The sequence below is a fragment of the Bubalus bubalis genome, chromosome 5 (assembly GCF_019923935.1).
Source record: "Bubalus bubalis isolate 160015118507 breed Murrah chromosome 5, NDDB_SH_1, whole genome shotgun sequence".
Taxonomy (NCBI): Eukaryota; Metazoa; Chordata; class Mammalia; order Artiodactyla; family Bovidae; genus Bubalus; species Bubalus bubalis.
Window position 1 is genome coordinate 120,326,307 of NC_059161.1, and position 20,656 is coordinate 120,346,962.

The 20,656-nt window shown below is 44.1% G+C and overlaps 1 protein-coding gene across 1 annotated transcript; it reads right to left on the reverse strand.

Moving 5' to 3' along the window:
- Positions 1 to 7,977: 7,977 nt before the first annotated feature.
- On the reverse strand, positions 7,978 to 17,461 carry LOC102403994 (pregnancy-associated glycoprotein 1). The gene is made up of 9 exons (XM_025286461.2): positions 17,350 to 17,461; positions 15,807 to 15,957; positions 14,725 to 14,842; positions 14,508 to 14,626; positions 13,142 to 13,335; positions 11,993 to 12,109; positions 10,180 to 10,321; positions 9,994 to 10,092; positions 7,978 to 8,273 (listed from the first exon to the last, which is right to left on the reverse strand). The coding sequence occupies exons 1-9, from the start codon at positions 17,448 to 17,450 to the stop codon at positions 8,124 to 8,126; spliced, it is 1,191 nt and encodes a 396-aa protein (XP_025142246.1). The 5' UTR covers positions 17,451 to 17,461; the 3' UTR covers positions 7,978 to 8,123.
- Between the last annotated feature and the right edge of the window lie 3,195 nt (positions 17,462 to 20,656).

Here is a 20,656-nt window from a genome sequence, read left to right on the forward strand (position 1 = left end):
CCATGTATGTGTTGGAAACTGTTTCTAGATTTGGGGGCAATTGTAGAACTCACCTTGCTTGTTCCCTGCCTCAGAAATCCATACTCTGCTGCCTGACTTTTGATGTAAAAAACTGATCTTTCTTTTATCTCTTCTACTTTCAAGTTTTTTGGGACAAGAGGATAAATGTGTCCTTTGCTCCTCTATGTCTACCAAAATGGAGGCCCCCCTGCAATCAGAACTCACTGAATGCCTTGTGGATTCTAGGCACTGTGCATGGGTGCAAACTTGACTAGGGATATGTGTTGGGGCCTTGGGGAGCCCTGGTTTGAGGGAGAAACATGACAATTACAACTACCATTTGCTGTGGGGTATGTTCAGTTCAGTTCAGTCGCTCAGTCATGTCCGACTCTTTGCAACCCCATGGACTACAGCATGCCAGGCTTCCCTGTCCTTCACCAACTCCTGGAGCTTGCTCAAACTCATGTTCATCAAGTCGGTGATGCCATCCAGCCTTCTCATCCTCTATCGTCCTCTTCTCCTCCTGCCTTCAATCTTTCCCAGTAATATGGTCTTTTCTAATGAGTAAGTTCTTCACATCAGTTGGCCAAAGTATTGGAGCTTCAGCTTCATCATTGGTCTGTCCAATGAATAGTCAAGATTGATTTCCTTTAGCATTGACTTGTTGGATCTCCTTGTAGTCCAAGGGACTCTCAAGAGTCTTGTCCAACACCACAGTTCAAAACCATCCGTTCTTCATCACTCACCATTCTTTATGGTCCAAATCTCACATCCATGCATGACAATTGGAAACATCATAGCTTTGATTATATTGAACTTTTTCTGCAAAGTAATACCTCTGCTTTTAAAAATGCTGCTAGGTTTGTCATCGCTTTTCTTCAAGCAAGCAAGCAAGTTTTATTTCATGGCTGCAGTCATCGTCTGCAGTGATTTTGGAGCCCCCCAAAGTAAAGTCTCTCACTGTTTCCATTGTTCCCCCATCTATTTGCCATGAAGTGATGGGACGAAATGCCATGATCTTCATTTTCTGAATGTGGAGTTTAAGCCAAATGTTTCACTCTCCTCTTTCACTTTCATCAAGAGGCTCTTTAGTTTCTCTTCACGTTCTGACATGTGTCTTCTGCATATCTGTGGTTATTGATATTTCTCCCAGCAACTGTGATTCCAGCTTGTGCTTCAGCCAATTGGGCATTTTGCATGACTTACTCAGCATATAATTTAAATAAGCAGGATGACAATACACAGCCTTTACGTACTCCTTTCCTGATTTGGAGCCAATATGCTGCTCCAAGTTCAGTTCTAACTGTTGCTTCCTGACCTGCATACAGATTTCTCAGAAGGCAGGTAAGATGGTCTGGTATTCCCATCTCTGTAAGTTTTCCACAGTTTGTTGTGATCCACAGTCAAAGGCTTTTGCATGGTCAATAAAGCAGAAGTACGTATATTTCTGGAATTCTCTTGCTTTTTCGAAGATCCAACAGGTGATGGCAATTTGATCTGTGGTTCCTCTGCCTTTTCTAAATCCAGCTGGAACATATGGAATATCTCAGTTCATGTACTGTTGAAGACTTGCTTGGAGAAATTACTTTGGTAGCATGTAAGATGAGTGCAACTTTGTGGTAGTTGAACATTCTTTGAAATTGCTTCTCTTTAGGATTGCAATGAAAGTGACCTTTCCAATCCTGTGGCCACTGCTGAGTTTTCCAAATTTGCTATCATATTGAGTGCAGCACTTTAACAGCTTTATCTTTTAGGATTTGAAACAGCTCAACGGCAATTCCATCACCCCCACTAGTTTTGCACTTAGTTATGCTTCTTAAGGCTGTCTGGACTTCACATTTCAGGATGTCTAGCTCTAAGTGCGGAGAAGCCAATGGCACCCCGCTCCAGTACTCTTGCCTAGAAAATTCCATTGACGGAGGAGCCTGGAAGGTTGCAGTCCATGGGGTCGCTGAGGGTTGGACACGAGTGAGTGACTTCACTTTCACTTTTCACTTTCATGCATTGGAGAAGGAAATGGCAACCCACTCCAGTGCTCTTGCCTGGAGAATCCCAGGGATGGGGGAGCCTGCTGGGCTGCTGTCTATGGGGTCTCACAGAGATGGACACGACTGAAGTGACTTAGCAGCAGCAGCAGCTCTGAGTGAAACACCATCATGGTTATCTGGGTCATTAATATCTTTTTTGTATAGTTCTTCTATATATTCTTTCAACCTCTTCTTAATATATTCTGCTTCTTTTAGGTCCACACCATTTCTGTCTTGTATTTGGCCTATCTTTGCATGAAATGATCTTTCTCTACCTCTAATTTTCTTGAGTAGATCTCTGGTCTTTCCCATTCTATTGCTTTCCTCTATTTCTTTGCACTGATCAGGTAGGAAGGCTTTTTCAAAATCTCTTCTTGCTATTCTTTGGAACTCTGCATTCAGATGGGTATGTCTTTCTTTACCATTTGCCTTTGCTTCTCTTCTTTTCTAAGTTAGTTCTAAGGCATCCTCAGACAACCATTTTGCCTTTTTGCATTTCATTTTCTTGGAGATGGTCTTGATGAGGTATGTACAGATCAAAAAACAAAGATCACTGCATCCAGTCTCATTATTTCATGGCAAATACATGGAGAAACAATGAGAACAGTGACAGACTTTATTTTCCTGGGCTCAAATGTCACTGCAGATAGTGACGGCAGCTGGGGAAAAAAAGACGCTTGCTCCTTTGAAGAAAAGCTATGAAAAATCTTGACAGCATACTAAAAAGCAGAGACATTACTTTACCAGCAAAAGTCTGTATAGTCAAAGCCATGGTTTTTCCAGAAGTCATGAGAGGATGTGAGAGTTGGACCATAAAGAAAGCTGAGCACCAAAGAATTGATGCTTTTGAACTGTGGTGTTGGACAAGATTCTTGAGAGTCCCTTGGACTGCAGTGGAGATCCAACCAGTCCATCCTAAAGGAAATCAGTCCTGAATATTGATTGGAAGGACCGATGCTGAGGCTGAACCTCCAGTGCTTTGGCCAGTTGATGGGTAGAACTGACTCATTATAAAAGACCCCGATGCTGGTAAAGATTAAAGGCAGGAGGCAAAGGGGAAGACAGAAGACCAAACTGTTTGATGGCATCACCAACTTGATGAACATGAGTTTGAGCAAGCTCTGGGAGTTAGTGATGGACAGGGAAGCCTGGTGTGCTGCACCCCATGATATAGCAAAGAGTTGGACATGACTGAGAGACTGAACTGAACTGATGTACAGAGGACAATCAGGGAGCAGGCAGAAGTCTTTAAGGAAGGAGGAAGGAACTATTCCTGGACAGCTGACAATGATCGGTCGACAAGCGGTTTCAAGCTGGAGAAACTGTAGGGAACCAATTCTATGCCAGGTGGAGAGAATGGTAAGAGAAAGGCAGGGCGGCAGTGCTGGGATTTCCCAGAGCAGTAGATCCCTATTCTACTAAAATTATCAATGCTCAATATCATTAGGTGTTTTGAAACATGAGTTTTGTTTTGGAAGTGGTAGAGCAATATTCAATGGAAGGACTGATGCTGAAGATGAAGCTCCAACACTTAGGCCATCTGATGTGAAGACCCAGCTCATTGGAAGAGACCCTGATGCTGGGAAAGATTGTGGGCAGAAGGAGAGGGAATAAAAGGATGAGATTGTGAGATGGCATCTCCGACTCAAAGACATGAGTTTGAGGAAACTCTGCAAAACAGTGAAAGACAGGGAAGCCTGCTTTGTTGCCGAACATGTAATCACAAAGAGTCAGACATGACTTAGCAACTGAACAATACCAATAAGGACATGGAGTCCACTGAGGGCTCTGGTCCTGGTTGAAGTGGAGAAAGACTTGGGTGGAAGCAGAGGCTTCCCATCCTCTGGTGCAGGTCCTTGAATCCAAGGCAAGGAGCACAAGATTTTGAATGTGTTACCAAATATTGTTTTCTAAAAACACAAAAACTGTTTTCTGCAGGAGAGAGAGCTTTGACTGAGTTTGTTCTCTAGATTTTACTGAGGGATTTGAAAGGGATTGGGAGCGGGCTGAGTCTGCAAAAACCAGGTGACCAGCTGCTGGAGGGCAAGGCTTGTGGTAGACATTCTGCACTAGGTGGAAAACGAATCCAGGAAAAGTGCCCCTTCTGCTGTGTACATGCCAATGTATCACATTATTTCAGCAGATCACTTCAATGTCATTTTGGGTCAAGCTAGAAATGGATGATGGGTGGTGTGATTTTGTCAATTCCTATGAGTAGTTAGATGACTAAATGTCTGGTTACTTCATTGCATGGTTGAAATCATTCTTGGGAAAGAAAATAGATCAAGTCTACATATGTTTTGTTGTTAAACAGCAAGCATAGTAAGATTTCTAAGGCAACTGCAGTTAATTTAAACATGAGGGGCCAAACGGGGAAAGTTTCATTTAACAGGCTGAGACTGGACTGTACAGGTTGCCATACTTGTTGCTATGACAAGAAGCCATCTCAGCTACTTGTTGACACGCTGGAGATGTGGGAAACAGAAAAGAGACCAAAAGCCTTACAACTCTCCTTGCAGTGTGATTTCAGGCTAAAAGTAGTTGACAAGGAAAGGCTGACTGGTAAGGATGAGGAAGGGAGTAATCTGAGCCAGTAATCATTAGCTCTTTTGGGAGCCCAGAAAACAGAAGCATTGTCTCATTCAGAGTTCTGTGTCATGTTTCAGAGATAGATGCCATTTGGCTTGAATCAGTATTTAGCCTTGGAAATGGCAGCCATAACCTCTAAACAGAAGATTTCCTTCTCCCCAGGTGGCAGAATAATTCATATTTGTTCCAGACTCAGGAACCCAGAAAGCCCTCTCAGGGCCACTTGTTCTCAGCAGGCACACATGCAATCTATAAGATGGAACTATCATCATGTTGCCCATTTTCCAGATGAGGAAACTGAGGTTCAGGGACTTGATCAAAGTCACACAGCTAAGCATGTGAAAAGCCAAGCACAAACCCAGGGTAACAGTCCTCAAATTGTGCGGTTTTGCTCCACACCCACTGGGAGTGGTGGGTGGTCATCTGGCACCAAACTTAGGCAGAAGCAAGCAGTATTCAGACTTAAATTGAGGTAATTGAGGAAAACCACTAGTCCATTAAGCTATGACCTAAATCAAATCCCTTATGAATTTATAGTGGAGATGAAAAATAGATTCAAGGGATTAGGTCTGGTAGGCTGAAGAACTATGGATGGAGAGGTTTGTAACATTGTACAGGAGGTGATCACCAAAACCATTCCCAGGAAAAATAAATGTGAGAAAAAAAAGGGGTTGCCTGAGGATGCCTTAAAACAGCTGAGAAAATAAGAGAAGTGAAAGGCAAAGGAAAAAATGAAAGGTATGCACAATGGAATGCAGAGTTCTGGAGAATAGCAAGGAAAGATAAGAAAGTCTTCATAAGTGAACACTGCAAGAATTAGAGGAAAATAATAGAATTCTAAAGAGTATAGATTGCTTCAGGAATATTGGAGCTACCAGAGGAACACTTCATAAAAGGATGGGCACAATAAAGGACAGAAAAGTCAAAGACCTAACACAAGCAGATGAGATTAAGAAAAGGTAGCAAGAATGCACAGAAGAACTGTACGAAAACCGTCATAATGACTGGGATAGTGATGATGCTTGGGTAAAGCACTCATCACTCATGTAAAGCCAGATATCCTGGAGTATGAAGTCAAGTGGGCCTTAGGAAGCATCACTACAAACAATGTTAGGAGAGGTGATGGAATTCCAGCTGAGCTGTTTAAAACAACCTAAAGAATGAGACTGTAAAAGTGCTGCATTCAATATGTCAGCAAATTTGGAATACTCAGCAGTGGCCACAGTGCTGGAAAAGGTCAGTTTTCATTCCAATCCAAAAGAAATGCAATTCCAAAGAATGTTCAAACTATCATGCAATTGTGCTCATCTCACTTGCTAGCAAGGTAATGTTCAAAATCCTTCAAGCTAAGCTTCAACAATACATGAACTGAAGACTTCCAGATGTACATACTGGTTTGAGGAACAAGAGATCAAATTGCCAACATCCATTGGATCATAGAGAAAGGGAATCCCAGAAAATATTTTCATATGCTTCACTGATTATGCTAAAGCCTTTCATTGTGTGGACCACAACAAACTGTGGAAATTCTTAAGGAAATGGGAGTACCAGATCACCTTACCTGTCTCCTGAAAAGCCTGTATGTAGCTCAAAAAGCAGCAGTTAGAATAAGACACAGAACAACTGAAAGATTTAAAAGTGGGAAAGCACCGTGACAATGTGTATATTCTCACTCTGGTTATTTAACTTCTATATAGGATACATCATTCGATATGCTGGACTGCATAATTCCCAAGATGGAATAAAGATTGCTGGGAGAAATGTCAACATCCACAGATATGAAGATGACACTGCCCTAATAGCAGAAAGCAAGACAGAACTAAAGAGCCTCTTGATGAGGAGAGGAGATGCAAAAACTGGCTTAAAACACAACATTAAAAAACTATTCACAAAAATATACTCAACATTCATGGCATCCTGTCACACCCCTTCATGGCTTATGGATGAGGGAGAAGTGAAAACAGTGGCAGATCTTATTTTCTTGGGCCCCGAAACCACTATGGACCTTGACTGCAGCCACAAAATTAAAAGACACTTGCTGCTTGTAAGGAAGAAAGGCTATGAAAAACCTGCACAGTGTATTAAAAAAAAGAGACTCACTTTTTCCAGTAACCAGGTAGAGATGTGCAATCTGGACAATAAAAAAGGGGGAATGGCAAAAAATTGAGCTTTTGAACTGTGGTGCTTGAGAAGATTCTTGAGAGTCCCTTATACAACAAGGAGATCAAACCAGTCAATCTGAAAGGAAGTCAACCTCTAACCCCTGCTGTTTTAGCTGAGCCATCTACTGAGGGCCTCAAGGTGGAAAGAATGGATGTTTCCACTGCAAAAGTGCCTAACCATGGCAGCTCCAAGCAAATAGTTTGTAGCTCCACACCTGGAGGAAGCTCAGAAAGGCTGTAGTCAATGTGTACCCTGGGTCCCCCAATACATGTGTTGCATTCTCCCCAGCATTGGAGGCCAAGCAAGGGGCATTCTGGGCCCTGGAGGAAGGGGATGGCTCAGGGATCCACTGGGGCCACCACTAACCAAGTAGGACTGGAAAGGACAGAGCAGGCATATGTAGCAGAGTGCTGGTGACAGGGGTGTGGCAACAAGAGGGAACCAGCTCTGCATGAATTACCTCACCCAAAATCCCCTGGAGGAGAAGCCCAGTGATAAGATCATCTGAGATGGGATGAAGAGAGTCTATTTCATTACCCCTTATAATTCCTCTGAATGAGGAGGTGGTGGAGTAGGTGGGTCATCACAAACTCTTCCATGCCCTAGACCATCTGCCAGTCGCTATCCTTTGGGCTGCTTCTCCCCAGCTTCAGTCATGTAGTTCGGGAGGAAATTGACAATCATGTGTGCTGCTGGGTCAGGGCCAAAAACCATGTAAAGCCAGTGATAAGTCCTCATGTCCCTGCCAGAATGCCTAATCTGGGGCTGTACATGTGGTCTGAGGTGGGTCATTCAGAGAACACCCTTGAACTCTGATGTCTGCAATCTTCTTTCCTTACTAGGTGATGTCTTCGGGATTTAAAACCCTAGGGCAGGTAGCTTGGACTCCCTCACTAGGTGTAGAAGCCTTAAGGAAGAAAGTTGCCAGGCTAAGACCATCAAAGAAGTGTGAAGGGAAAGAGCAAGAGTGAGAGAGAATTGATGACTTCTCATTTCTTGGGTCCAGTCACTGAAATCTTTGTATTTGCTCTGATTCTTGTGTCCTGGATTCCCAGAATCATTTAAATGAGTCTCCCTTTTCCTTGAAGCCAGTTGGAGTAGGGCTCCTCTCAATTTTGATTCAGACTTGGTTCTAGAACCTCCTGATCATTGTATACCTGCCAGACACAAACAGACACACCAATTTGTTTCAGCACCATTAAGAGTGAAACCCTTTATTCTTTACTGAGAATAGGGTGTGCAGACCACCAAATACAGTTCACCCACATCCTGGGAAGGAGGCTCAAAGGGTGAGTGAGTGTATGTTAGGAGAGGCCTTACTGATTCCTGAACCACTCCCAGCATTTACACTGCCCGTGCCAGGCCAATCCTGTCATTTCCTCGATCAAAGACTGAGAAATACAGCCTCAGGAAGACGTCACCCAGGATCCAGGTCTCTCTAGATGTCCTCACTGTGTTCTCTTTAAAGGTTGTATAGCAGTGGCTTCTAGAATCCTGGGGGAGTCAGAGACACACTCCAGTCAGCATGAGCCCTTACCGGCGCCTCCCCCCAATACCCAGAACCAGCACAATTTGTTTTATTTCCCTCTTTTGGTAAGTATCAAGGGGTTTTCTCAGCATCAGAGGATATGAGAGTTCAACCAAAACCAAAGAGGACCAATACATGAGGTTGCCATGAGGAAGGGTGTGGTGAGTGGAGGACTGGGAGTTGGGGAAACACAGGAATGAAAAACAACAAAGTCCTACTGTAGAGCGTAAGGAACTATATTCACTATTCAGTATAAACCACATGAAAAAGAATAAGAAAAAAATATTTTTATGTGTATAGCACACTTTTTATCTGTATCACATTGCAATGTAGCAGAATTTAATGCAAAACTGAATATCAGCCATACTTCAATATAATTTTTTAGAAAAGAACAAGTGTGTCCATAGTTCTCCTCACTCCCTGTTTCCTTCCTTATGACTCCTGCTCCTTGTTTTCTCTGTAGAGAATGCAGGTTCTCCTCCTGCGTGCCCACAATCCATACTTTATTAAAAAAAAAAAAAAAAACTTTTTTTTATATTGGAGTATAGCTGATTAACAATGTTCTGAGTTTCAAGTGGACAGTAAAGGGACTCAGCCATATGTATCTGTACATCCTGGTCCCAAAGATACCCCTCCCACCCAGGCTGTCATATAACTGAGGGGAGTTCCCTGTGCTACACAGTAACTCGTTGTTGGTTATCCATCTTAAATAGAGCAGTGCCCACAACACGTCCCTGAAGACTTAACTCAGGAACTCTACAAAGCCTCCTTTGGTCCGCACTCAGCCTCCTTGGCCACTCCAGGCTTGGTTGGGTAATGTACTCTGGTTCCCCTTCCCCACTGTAAGCCCCTTAGTAAGTCCCTTAGTAATCACCCTTAGTAAGTCCCCAGTGCCCCAGTGCAGACCACCTTGAGATGCTATTTACATGGAATGCAGTGCAGTTTTGCCTGGAACCAAGCAAACCTGCATATGGCTCAATGAGTTTGTGGTTTAGAATTCCTGAAATTCCCTTTCTTCCTCAAAGCCTTCTTTGAGCCCATCAGCCTGCTCTGAACTCCCGCAGGGAGCTGACATGAAGCCTCCAGCCTGTGCTGGGGCTGAGCAGTCACTGTGCATCCTTTATTCACCTTAGTATCCAACCTCCCCACAGAGGGTCGAGTATCCCAACTCACAAAGGAGGCACCTGGCCAGAGCAAGGGGAAGATGCAGCCGAGTACTAAGCTGACCATGTAATTTATCATCCAAACCAGAAAAAAAACTTGAGAAGGGAAGGCAGACTGTTAACTTATGCTGGGACATCACACTGGGAATGCCCCCAGCCATTCTCCTTGTAACATGGCCTATTTCAGGGACCGCTAGAGCTGACTTCCATGTTCATACAGCTAAGGGTTCAGATTGAATTGAAGCTCTTTGAGGACTGAGGACCTTAGTGTCCCCCTCTCCTTGTGACTCCCACCATGCCAGCATGGTGTGGAGTCTCCATATTTATTTCAGGAAGATCAGTGTCCCAGACGGCCCTTGAATCTCAAATGGTTGGTTTTCTGGCAGTCACTGACCCAGCCACAGGGCTCATCAACCTCTGCAATGGTGTGAGATGGCCAGTAGAGGGCGACCTCCTCCCAACAGCAGCCCGTGGGTTGCTGCAAGCCCCAATTTGAGAACACCCCTCAGTATTGTCCCCTCACCTTGAGGATGTAGGCTCGTGCTGGCACCGGGTAGTTGATGCCGTTGATGGTGAAGATAATAGAGGGCAGGGTATTGACCACAGAACATGAAACGTAGTGCTGTTAGAGAGAGAGGGAGAGAGGTTGGCCCTGGAGATCCTTGTTGTGTGTGGAGACTGGGAGTGAACCTGAGGCATGACCCTTCACCTTGGAACCCCGTGGTGTGGCGCCGATCAGCTTCTGTATATTATTGACCAGTCTTCTTGGGCCTTTGATCAGTGCTGTTCCAGTGTCCACAAGGGCCTCACAGCCTCCAGAACAAGCAATAATCTTTCTTTTCATGGAGATTCTGAGAGATAGTGGAAGAAAGCGGGCATCAAGGTCACTCTGAGTCTCCCCAGAGCTGTCCCCTTCCCAACTGTCTCCTAAACAGCCCTTTGTCTCTTGCCCTCGTTTCCTTTGCTCTCAACACAGCACCTTTCTTGACATCCTCGAATGCAGTACTTGAATACACCAGGATATTTTGTACCTTGACACAGGCTGGTCTTCTTTCCTAGAAGACTCCACTCCACTTTGACTAGCAAATTTCTTCTCATCTTCCAGATTCCACCTTAATTGTATTGTTTTTGGGAAGTCTTTCCCCCGTGTTTATAAGTCTCCTGTCTTGGTCACTCTCTGTAGACCCTTCCTCATGTCTGCTGCTGCTGCTGCTGCTGCTAACTCACTTCAGTCATGTCTGACCCTGTGTGACCCCATAGACAGCAGCCCACCAGGCTCCACCATCCCTGGAATTTTCCAGGAAAGAGTACCAGAGTGGGTTGCCATTGCCTTCTCCTCCTCATGTCTAACATGTACCAAAGGCACAATTCACTATGTGAGTGAGTCACTTCATGTACATCTGCCTTCTTAGATGTGAGTGCAAGTTTTATTCTCCTTGCCTCCCTAAAGTGCCTGGCACACAGGGGATGCCCAATGTTTGTCTGTTCAATGACTGAATGAAGACTGAGAAAACAATAAGTAACATCCAGAGAGCTGTACCTGGTGGGGAACAAATAACGGGTAGCACAGAGTGAAGATGAAGATTCACCGGGGCAGCAGATTCTCATAGTAGGGAGAGAAAGGGGCTCCTCTGGGAGAGGGTGTCTCCCAGCAGTGCTCCTACAACCAGCTCAGACCCTGAGACCCTGACCAGGAAATATATAACTAGCCCACAGAAACTCCAAAGGACAGGTCAGCATTTGTCCTAGGGTCTCACACAGAATCCAATCAATTATGCCTCTTGTCCTCAGGTCACTCCTGTATCCCACCTTCCTGATTATCTTATAGACCCCCCCACTGTGTGCCCAGGTACATGGGGTGTCTTTTTTATTAGTTGCTTTCACGTCTTAAGACTGCAGCCAACCTCTCTCCAGTGCTGGGTAGCTGCTCCCTAAGGAGACCAGTTTTCCCCATTTGTTCAGAACTTTCCCTGTTCTTAAATAGACGTTTATCTGTACTGAGAACTTCCTATGTTCAAGGTAGCCCTGGACTGTTGGTCATCTTATCATAACTCTGTTCAGGCTGCTAAAATTCTCCCTGATCGTCTGTTCACCACAATGTAGAGTCCTCTAGCCATGCTCCCCACCTCAAAGGGCAGTGGATGCAGCTCTCTCCCAGCTGCACAGACCTCTCTGTACCCTTTTAGGACCCTGATCAGAGCCATGCTCAGAAGGCCTGGGGATTATGAACCCATGGATTGTTTGTGTATCTGTGTGCTTGTGTGTTTATTTGTATGTGTGTTTGTATGTGTCTTTGTGTGTGCTTGTGTGTCTCTGACTACCTATGTTTATATGTGCCTCTGTGTATGTTTATATGTGTCTGCTTATGTGTTTCCATGTGTCTGTGTATCTGTCTGAGTCATTGTGGGTAGTATATAGTCTGTGTGACTGTGTGTCTGAGAATGCATTTGTGTGTGTCTGCCTGTGTCCATGTACAATAGTGGGAGCATCACTTGGGCTGACCCTCAGAGGAAGAGGCTTACCGGTCCATGTGTACACTCCAGCCGCCCGCTTGGATCAACGGTACCCAGTTGAGCTCTCCCTTGTAGTAGCGGTGATCCACCCCACCAAACATCACCACACTGCCCTCCCGCTTGTCTCTGTAGAGAGAAGTGAGGGGGGATCCTTGGAGGACAGTAAAAACAGCACTGTCTGAGAGCTGTGCTTGTCCACCCATCAAAGCCCTAATCAGGTCTCCACATAAAGATGCAGAAATAGTGTCTAGGAGCGATTGAGATCCAGACTGAGGTCTGTAAGTGGTTAGTGAGTGGCACAGAGGAGGTTAGAAGCTGAATCTCTTGGTTGGGCTCCACCCACTATGTCTTCTGAAGACACCCTGGGCCTCCAGGGACCTGAGTGCTCAAACACCCTCAGAGGACACGGTGCTGAAGCTTTTGGCTTTCCCCTTATCTACCTTGTCATTTTTCAGGAAAATCAAGGCCTGGGAGTTCTAAGGATGTGGGTTCAGGTCACCAAGAGTTGGCTCCACTGGCCTGTGACCTCTACTGTCCAAAGGGCCCCACACTCAGAAGGGACCCCAGCTCTGCTCTCCCTGTCTTGAAATGCCTAATGTTTCTTGAACAAGGATTCCAGAGTTTTGTGTCCCACACTTTCATTTTTCACTGGAACCTACAAATTGGGTAGCTGGTCCTGGGCTCCCAGTGAAATGCTATTGAGGAAGGAAAGATATCCACCATCCTTCTCCTTACATCCTTATCAAATACATAAGCAAATCCTAATGCTTTTTTATTATTTTATTTTATTTTTAAACTTTACATAATTGTATTAGTTTTGCCAAATATCAAAATGAATCTGCCACAGGTATACATGTGTTCCCCATCCTGAACCTAATGCTTTTTATTCAACATGCTTCCTGTTGCCTTCCATTAGCCTTCCTCCTCACTCACCCCAGGAGACCAATTTACTGATCTTGAGCCCAGGATCAGGGTGTGTTCGAATAAAACGTTATTTATAAAAGCCACTGGTGAAGCCAGATAGGGCCCTTGGGCCATAGTTATCCTGGGTTAGATTATCTCTCAGGATACTTCTTTATCAAGTGTTCTATAATTTTCATGCAACTGAAAGCATCTTACAGCTAATTTGGATAAAATGATTGTCCATCTCAGACTTACTTGCTCAAGTAGAAGGCAAAAACAGGCTCAGAAATGGCACCTTCATTCTTCAGGTTGTCAAAGATGGGGATGGCTCCAGTGAAGGACATGTTTGGATAGTTCAAGCCCAAGATGCCATCAAAAGGTATACCATCAAACCCGACTTCTGCCAGGCTTATACAGAATGGCTGGTCAGTACTTACAAGGTCCCCAATCTGTGGGAGAGAAGAGTGTTCCCACTTACAGATACGTGAAGTGGGCTATGACTGGGCTAGGGTACATTGCTATTAGATCCTCAGAAAAGAATTGAGGCTGGGCTCTGTCTTCAGGGGCACTCAGATGATTAGACCAAGCTGGGAGGGGAATTTGGGTTCCACTTGAGAGAGGCTGTGAATTTTAAAACGTCTGACCCTCTGAAAAACACCACCTGAGTGAGTCAAATTGGCCTCGTGGCTTCTGTACAGGTGTGGCAACCAAGTCAGGCCAGGACCCATTGGTGCCACCTTGTGGACAAACTGAGTGGAGAAAAAGATAGCCTTCTCTTTGGCATCACTGTGACCTAATGACAAGAATGGACTGCATTCTCTGTAATGTACTGTGGATTCTGCATCTGTCCAGGAAGACAGAAGCTGAAAACACAATCTTGCTTGCAGGGTTCTATGAAATTACTGTCTGGGGAATTCACCTTTGGGGATATATATGTGTGTATTTGTGTGAGTGTGTATAAGAGAGAAAGTGAGAGAGCAGAACTACTTAAATAATTTGGGGGAGGCAGACCATAGGTTAATTAGACTCTCAAAGGGCCTCTAGAGTGAGAACTCATTTATCAGGCCCCTTACTTCTCAGGCCTCCAGTTTCACACTATGGATACCTGAAGCCCTTGACTGCCCCCAGGGTCCCCAGATCAGTTTTATCCTGTCCCCAAACACCCCACAGCAACTTCAGTCATGAAAAGCCAGCCTAACTCCACCTTTTACCACATGTGTGCCCTCAGCAAGGCCCTTTCTGTCTGCACCTCAGTTTATGCATATGTCTCATCAGCTAATCAGAGTAACTGCTATGTGAGGTTGTTGCAGGATTAAGCCAATTATCAGCTGAAAGTGCCTGGAACAGTCTGTGAATATAAAATTGGGTGCTTTTTTCCCATTTTCTCACTCCCAGCAAAATGACTTGAACTGCTCATGGGCAGAGGAGCTGCAAGTCCACACTTCAAGTCACTCTCTGGGTTAGCTAATCTGCTCAAGTGTCACCACAGGCACTGTCTCCCCAGATGCAGGATCCTGTGGGTAAGGTGGCCAATATCTATGGGAGTAGGCTAAGAAGGGTCCTGCATCTGTTTTGCAAGCAGGGGTCACTCCATAGCCAGTCCTGACTCAGCATTTGTTACCCGAACTGTGTCATAAACAAGAAGTCCTTTCATCCTTCCAGTACTGTACTTGATGTTGAAGACCTTTTGGGTATGCCGGAAGGTGGAAGACAGAAGATGTATGAACATAACCTTTGTAGCTGCAGACACAAGAGATGAGTGTCATCAGGTGCCAAGGGTGGAAACAGGGCAACAGGGCAAGTGAAAGATGGTCCGGGTAGGGGGTGTCTGTACTCACCACAGGCTAGACTTTGGCAAAAGACGGAGGGCACCCACAAGTCAGATGAGCCTGTGTCAAAGACAACCTGGAATTCCTGAGGGGGTGTTCCAATGGTGATGTTACCCACGTAGAGCATCTACAGTGAAAAGGAGGGAGTAGGTTAGTGCAGAACTGGCTACCCTCTATTCCCACACTACTGCCTCCCTCTGGGTGTCACATATCCCTTGAGATCACTTTCTAACCACTGTGCAGCTCACAGACTTTGGTCACAGAGATGTCTGCATTTGATATATTTTTCCTGTGCTGCATTGTATGCAGTATATTGATTCTATGACCAGGCATTGAAATGGTACCTCATGCATTGGAAGCACAGAGGCATAATCACTGGGCCTCCAGGACCACTGGACACCCAGGGAAGTCCTGGTGCCTTCATTTGAGAAGGTCTGTAGTGTCTTCAATCCCAGCCTCAGTGCCCCCTTCTCCAGGAGGTCATTCTGGATCAACCCCAGCCACTCCCTCTATGAGACCACATCCAATCAACTCCGCATAGATGACCCTTTCACTCGACATGTATATACCCTTTGCCTATCTCTCAATCTGGCATGGGCATTCTTGAAGACAAAATAAGCCCTTTGTCTAATCTAAAAACAGTAACCACACTGTTAGATCCTTATGGCCTTACACGGAATACGAGTTCCGTGCTGTGGTTCTTGCATCTGTGGAAACTGAATTCCTCTGCCGGGGGAGTCACAGTTGCTTTGTAGTTGGTTCTACCTTTTGATCAGTGATGGCTCACTCTTCATCTGTAACTGAGTGGCTCACACAGTTCCTAAGGAACAATCGCCCTCAAAGTAATGACACATCTTTGACACAGAAAGGGATGTTTACCTGCCACCTGGTAATTGCCGGGCCCAGTCACTAAGACCAACAGTTGAGGATGAGAGTACCTTCTCCTCTGGGTGGGGTCCCTGTTTTCCAGTGTGTCTGCCTCCTGCAGGAACCCCAACCCCAACATCCCACCAGGCACGTCCAGATGAGCCTCAGTGCTAGGCTAGAGCACCAGGGGGCTCTATGGAGCACCATCCCCCCAAAATACTCACATCCATGATGTTTCTCAGTGGGTGAATAGTTAGATTTGAACCACGAGAAGAAATCTGGGACAGACTGTAAGCATGTTCCTTCAGGAAATTGTTCAGTGTGTTTTTTCCACTGAGGGTTTTTCTCATGGTCTTCACTCGCCTTAGAGGTATTCTTTCACCGAGCATTTGACAAAGAAAACAAAGAGGATGCTACAATTAGCTGTCAGTGTTAAGGTATAATTGTCATTGTAATGGCCCTGTGTATTTTCTAATCATTTTTATGAGGCACATTATTATCAGAATTTTATGCATATACCATGGCAAAGAAATCAATTTGAATACAGGCTCTGTTCTGTAATCTTGAGTAAGCCATATGACTGTGTGGTGTCTCAGTTTCCCCTTCAGTAAAACGGTGGAATATAACAATACAAACCCTCCAAATAGAATATTTTGGGGATAAGTGAAGTGATGGATATAAGGTACCTCATAAATAGGAAGTCTCAACATGACAGTCATTAGCATTGCTGTTGCCATCCCACACTATCCTTCTCATAGAACCTCAGGGAAGGAGGTAAAAGGGGGACTCTTATCCTCTTTTACAAGGGAGCAATTTGAAATGCAAGAGGTTTCTGAGTTGACTGTGGTCACACTGCTTGTCAGATATAAAACAGTATATATAAAACAATGTATCTTTCTCCACTTTTAAAGAGAAGTGATGTATAGAACAGTCTTATGGACTCTGTGGGAGAGGGAGAGGGTGGGAAGATTTGGGAGAATGGCATTTAAACATGTAAAATATCATGTATGAAACGAGTTGCCAGTCCAGGTTCGATGCACGATACTGGATGCTTGGGGCTAGTGCACTGGGACGACCCAGAGGGATGGAATGGGGAGGGAGGAGGGAGGAGGGTTCAGGATGGGGAACACATGTATACCTGTGGCAGATTCATTTTGATATTTGGCAAATCTAATACAGTTATGTTAAGTTTAAAAATAAAATAAAATTAAAAAAAAAAAAAGAGAAGTGAGAGTTGAAAAAAGAATCCAAGATATAGGGAACAAGTAAGAGAAATTCAGAGGCTTGAGAAGGAAGGATGTGTCAAATGAAAAATTAAAAGAAAACAACACGGAGAGAAATACACTCCCAGTAACTTCTAAAGAGATGGAGAGATAAATGACAGTGATACAGAGATGTAGACATAGACATATACACACTTAAGTAGACAGGAAAAAAAGAGGACATGTTGAATAAAATGTAGAAAAGTGCTATTCCACAGGACCACATCGACATCTGCATAGACTGTGCACTGAACAGTTGCAAGGAGTTGCATTTTCAATAGGTCATGACATGACTGGACCCCAAGAATTGTGCAACCATGCAAATCTACATAAGACCTTGGCATCTACAGCTCCTAGAGCAAGTTACTTATCAATAATAAAGATTTGAACTTTAAGACTCTTAGGGAAAGATTCCGTCCCCTTCTAAACCTGATGGGTGGAATAATCAGATGAAAAGAAAAATCCGAGAAAGGAACATGATGTGGCTTACAGACTCCATACTTACTCGATTATGCACTCTGAGAAGGCCACCAGCCAGAGGAGCACAAGCCACTTCATGCTTCTTTCCTGGCTCCAGGTACTCAGGGAAGTTTTGGTTCTTAGCATGTAGTGGTGACCAGGAGCCCCTAGTTATATATTCTCTGACCTACCCTAGTTTTCCCCTGTAGGCCACTAAAAGATCTGAAAAAAACACAAAGGTCTCGATAAAATCTTTACCTTCATCAGTGTCCTTCGCAAGTGGCCTTTGAAGCTTCTCAGAATACAGAGAATTGAACTGTAATCTCTTCCCTGAAGCTTGGATGGAAAATCAGACTGATCTGCATGGACATCTAAGAAGACAGAGAACCTTGCCTACTTGGAGGAAAAAACGGGTAAGAACATCATGAAAATGGATACTAGGGGTCATGCTTGACATTCATGGTTTCATGCCATCTTTCTAGTCACTTCATGAGATATGCATTCCTATCTTCGTTGGAGATGAGATTGCTAGGAGGATAAGTTGTCAAATGGCAAAGTGAAGACTTCAGGGGCAGCCCAGGGACATACAACTGGCTTTAGGTAGTGGGTCTATTGGCAGACAACAGGGTCACCTATGATGCCAGTCTGCATCAAAGAATTAGGACAGAGTAGTACTTCAATTTCATGGTTTCAGTATTGGAAGAAATGTCATATACATCCACAAGATGTTTTACATCATCCAGCAAACATACAAGGAAGAACTCTGTGCTAGGTTCTGGGTTAAAGGCTTCGAAGTCGAAGTTGATCAAGACAAAAGTAGTGTTTATCTTAAGAGAGCTAGCAGTCTAGTTCTCACAAGCTCATGGCTCCTGGAGGCAGGAAATATGATAATAGGACTAGGTGGCCATGTTGGACCCTCGGCAGCACAGGCCTTACCACTGGGAGCAACCTTTCCTCCACTTCACCCATGCTGGAAAGCAAGCCAGTTGCCTATGTTTTCAGGAGAATCAGAAGTTTGGATATTTATGTACCAACTATTGATTTTAATGTTAGCAACTAATTTTTTTCCCAAAAAAAAAAAAAAACAGTCAGAACTAAATCTCCACAGCGATGTGCTGGAATCAGCCTTCAGTCTCTGTAGGTTTTTGTTTCTGGCCTAGAGTTGAGAGTTCAGTAGGGACAGAGAGGAATTTAATTCATGTTGGTTGATTTAAAAAGAGACTGAATGCATACTAAACATTCTGACTCATTGGAAAAGACCCTGATATTCAGAAAGATTGAAGGCAGGAGAAGAAGTGGAAGACAGAGAATGAGATGGTTGGATGGCATCAACAAGTCAATGGAAATGAGCTTCAGCAAGCTACGGGAGTTGGTGATGGATAGGGAAGCCTGGCATGCTGCAATCTATGGCATTGCAAAGAGATGGACACAACTGAAGGACTGAAGTGAACTGAACAAATTGAGAACAAGACTAATAAATCTATTTTCATCAACTTGTTGTTGACTAGCTACCTATAACAACACATTACTTAATTGGCTTTATAATTCAGACTTTTGACTCTACATTCAGAGTGGAATATCTTCTAAGGAAAAACAAAAAATGCATCCCATCAAAAACAAAACCAAAGAAAACCAAAAGGCAAAAAGGAAAGAAATGTGACACTATATTCAACAATTTCAGCTCAGTTCAGTTGCTCAGTCATGTCCAACTCTTTATGAGCCCATATATGGCAGCACGCAAGGCCTCCCTGTCCATCACGAACTACTGGAGTCCACACATACTCATGTCCATTGAGTTGGTGATGCCATCCAACCATCTCATCCTCTGTCATCCCCTTCTCCTCCTGCCCTCAATCTTTCCCAACATCAGGGTCTTTTCAAATGAGTCAGCTCTTCACATCAGGTGGCCAAAATATTGGAGTTTCAGCTTAAGCATCAGTCCTTCCAGTGAACATTCAGCACTGATTTCCTTTAGGATGGACTTATTGGATCTCCTTGCAGTACAAGGGATGCTCAAGAGTCTTCTCCAACACCACAGTTCAAAAGCATCAGTTCTTCGGGGCTCAGCTTTCTTTATAGCCTAACTCTCACATCTATACATGACCACTGGAAAAACCATAGCCTTGACTACATGGACATTTGTTGACATAGTAATGTCTCTGCTTTTCAGTATGATTTCTAGGTTGGCTACCACTTTCCTTCCAAGGTGTAAATGTGCCTTAATTTCATGGCTGCAATCAACATCTGCAGTGATTTTTGAGCCCAGAAAAATGAAGTCAACCACCGTTTCCCCATCTATTGGCCATAAAGTGATGGGATTGGATGCCATGATCTTCGTTTTCTAAATGTTGAGCTTTAAGCCAACTTTTTCACTCTCCCTTCCACCTTTATCAAGAGGTTCTTTAGTTCTTCTTCACTTTCTGCCATAAAGGCGGTGTCATCTGCATATCTGAGGTTATTGAAATTTCTCCCGACAATCTTGATTCCAACCTGTGCTTCCTCCAGCACAGTGTTTTCATGATGTACTCTGCATATGACTTAAATAAACAGGGTGACAATATACAGCCATGACATACTCGTTTCCTATTTGGAACCAGTCTGTTGTTAAATGTCCAGTTCTAATTGTTGATACCTGGTCTGCATACAGGTTTCTCAAGAGGGAGATCTGTTGGTCTGGTATTCCCATCCCTTTCAGAAATTTCCACATTTTATTGTGATCCACACAGTCAAAGGCTTTGGCATAGTCAGTAAAGCAGAAGAAGGTGATTTTCTGGAATTCTCTTGCTGTTTTGATAATCCATCGGATGTTGTCAATATGATGTCTGGTTCCTCTGACTTTTCTAAAACCAGCTTGATCATCTGGAAGTTCATGGTTCACGTACTGTTGAAGCCTGGCTTGGAGAATTTTAAGCATTATTTACTTTTAAGCATTATTTACTAGCATGTGAAATGAGTGCAACTGTGCTGTAGTTTGAGCATTCTTTGGTACTACCTTTCTTTGGGATCAGAATGAAAACTGACCTTTTCCAGTCCTGCGGCCACTGCTGAGTTTCCAAATTTACTGGCATAGTGAGTACAGAACTTTCACAGCATCATCTTTCAGGAGTTGAAATAGCTCAACTGGAATTCCATCACCTCCACTAGCTTTGTTCATAATCATGCTTCCTATGGCCCATTTGACTTCACATTCCAGGATGTCTGGCTCTAGGTGAGTGATCACACCATCGTGATTATCTGGGTTGTGAAGATCTGTTTTGTACAGTTCTTCTGTGTATTCTTTCCAGCTCTTCTTAATATCTTCTCCTTCTGTTAAGTCCATACCATTTCTGTCCTTTATTGAGCCCATCTTTGCA

Coding starts and splice junctions, on each gene's coding strand:
- LOC102403994 (XM_025286461.2), bottom strand. CDS start 17,450: ATGCTAAGAACCAAAACTTCCCTGAGTACCTGGAGCCAGGAAAGAAGC. Junction 15,958..17,349: donor TTCTCAGAGTGCATAATCGA/GTAAGTATGGAG, acceptor GCTCGGTGAAAG/AATACCTCTAAGGCGAGTGA. Junction 12,110..13,141: donor TTTGCCTTCTACTTGAGCAA/GTAAGTCTGAGA, acceptor TTCTCTCTACAG/AGACAAGCGGGAGGGCAGTG.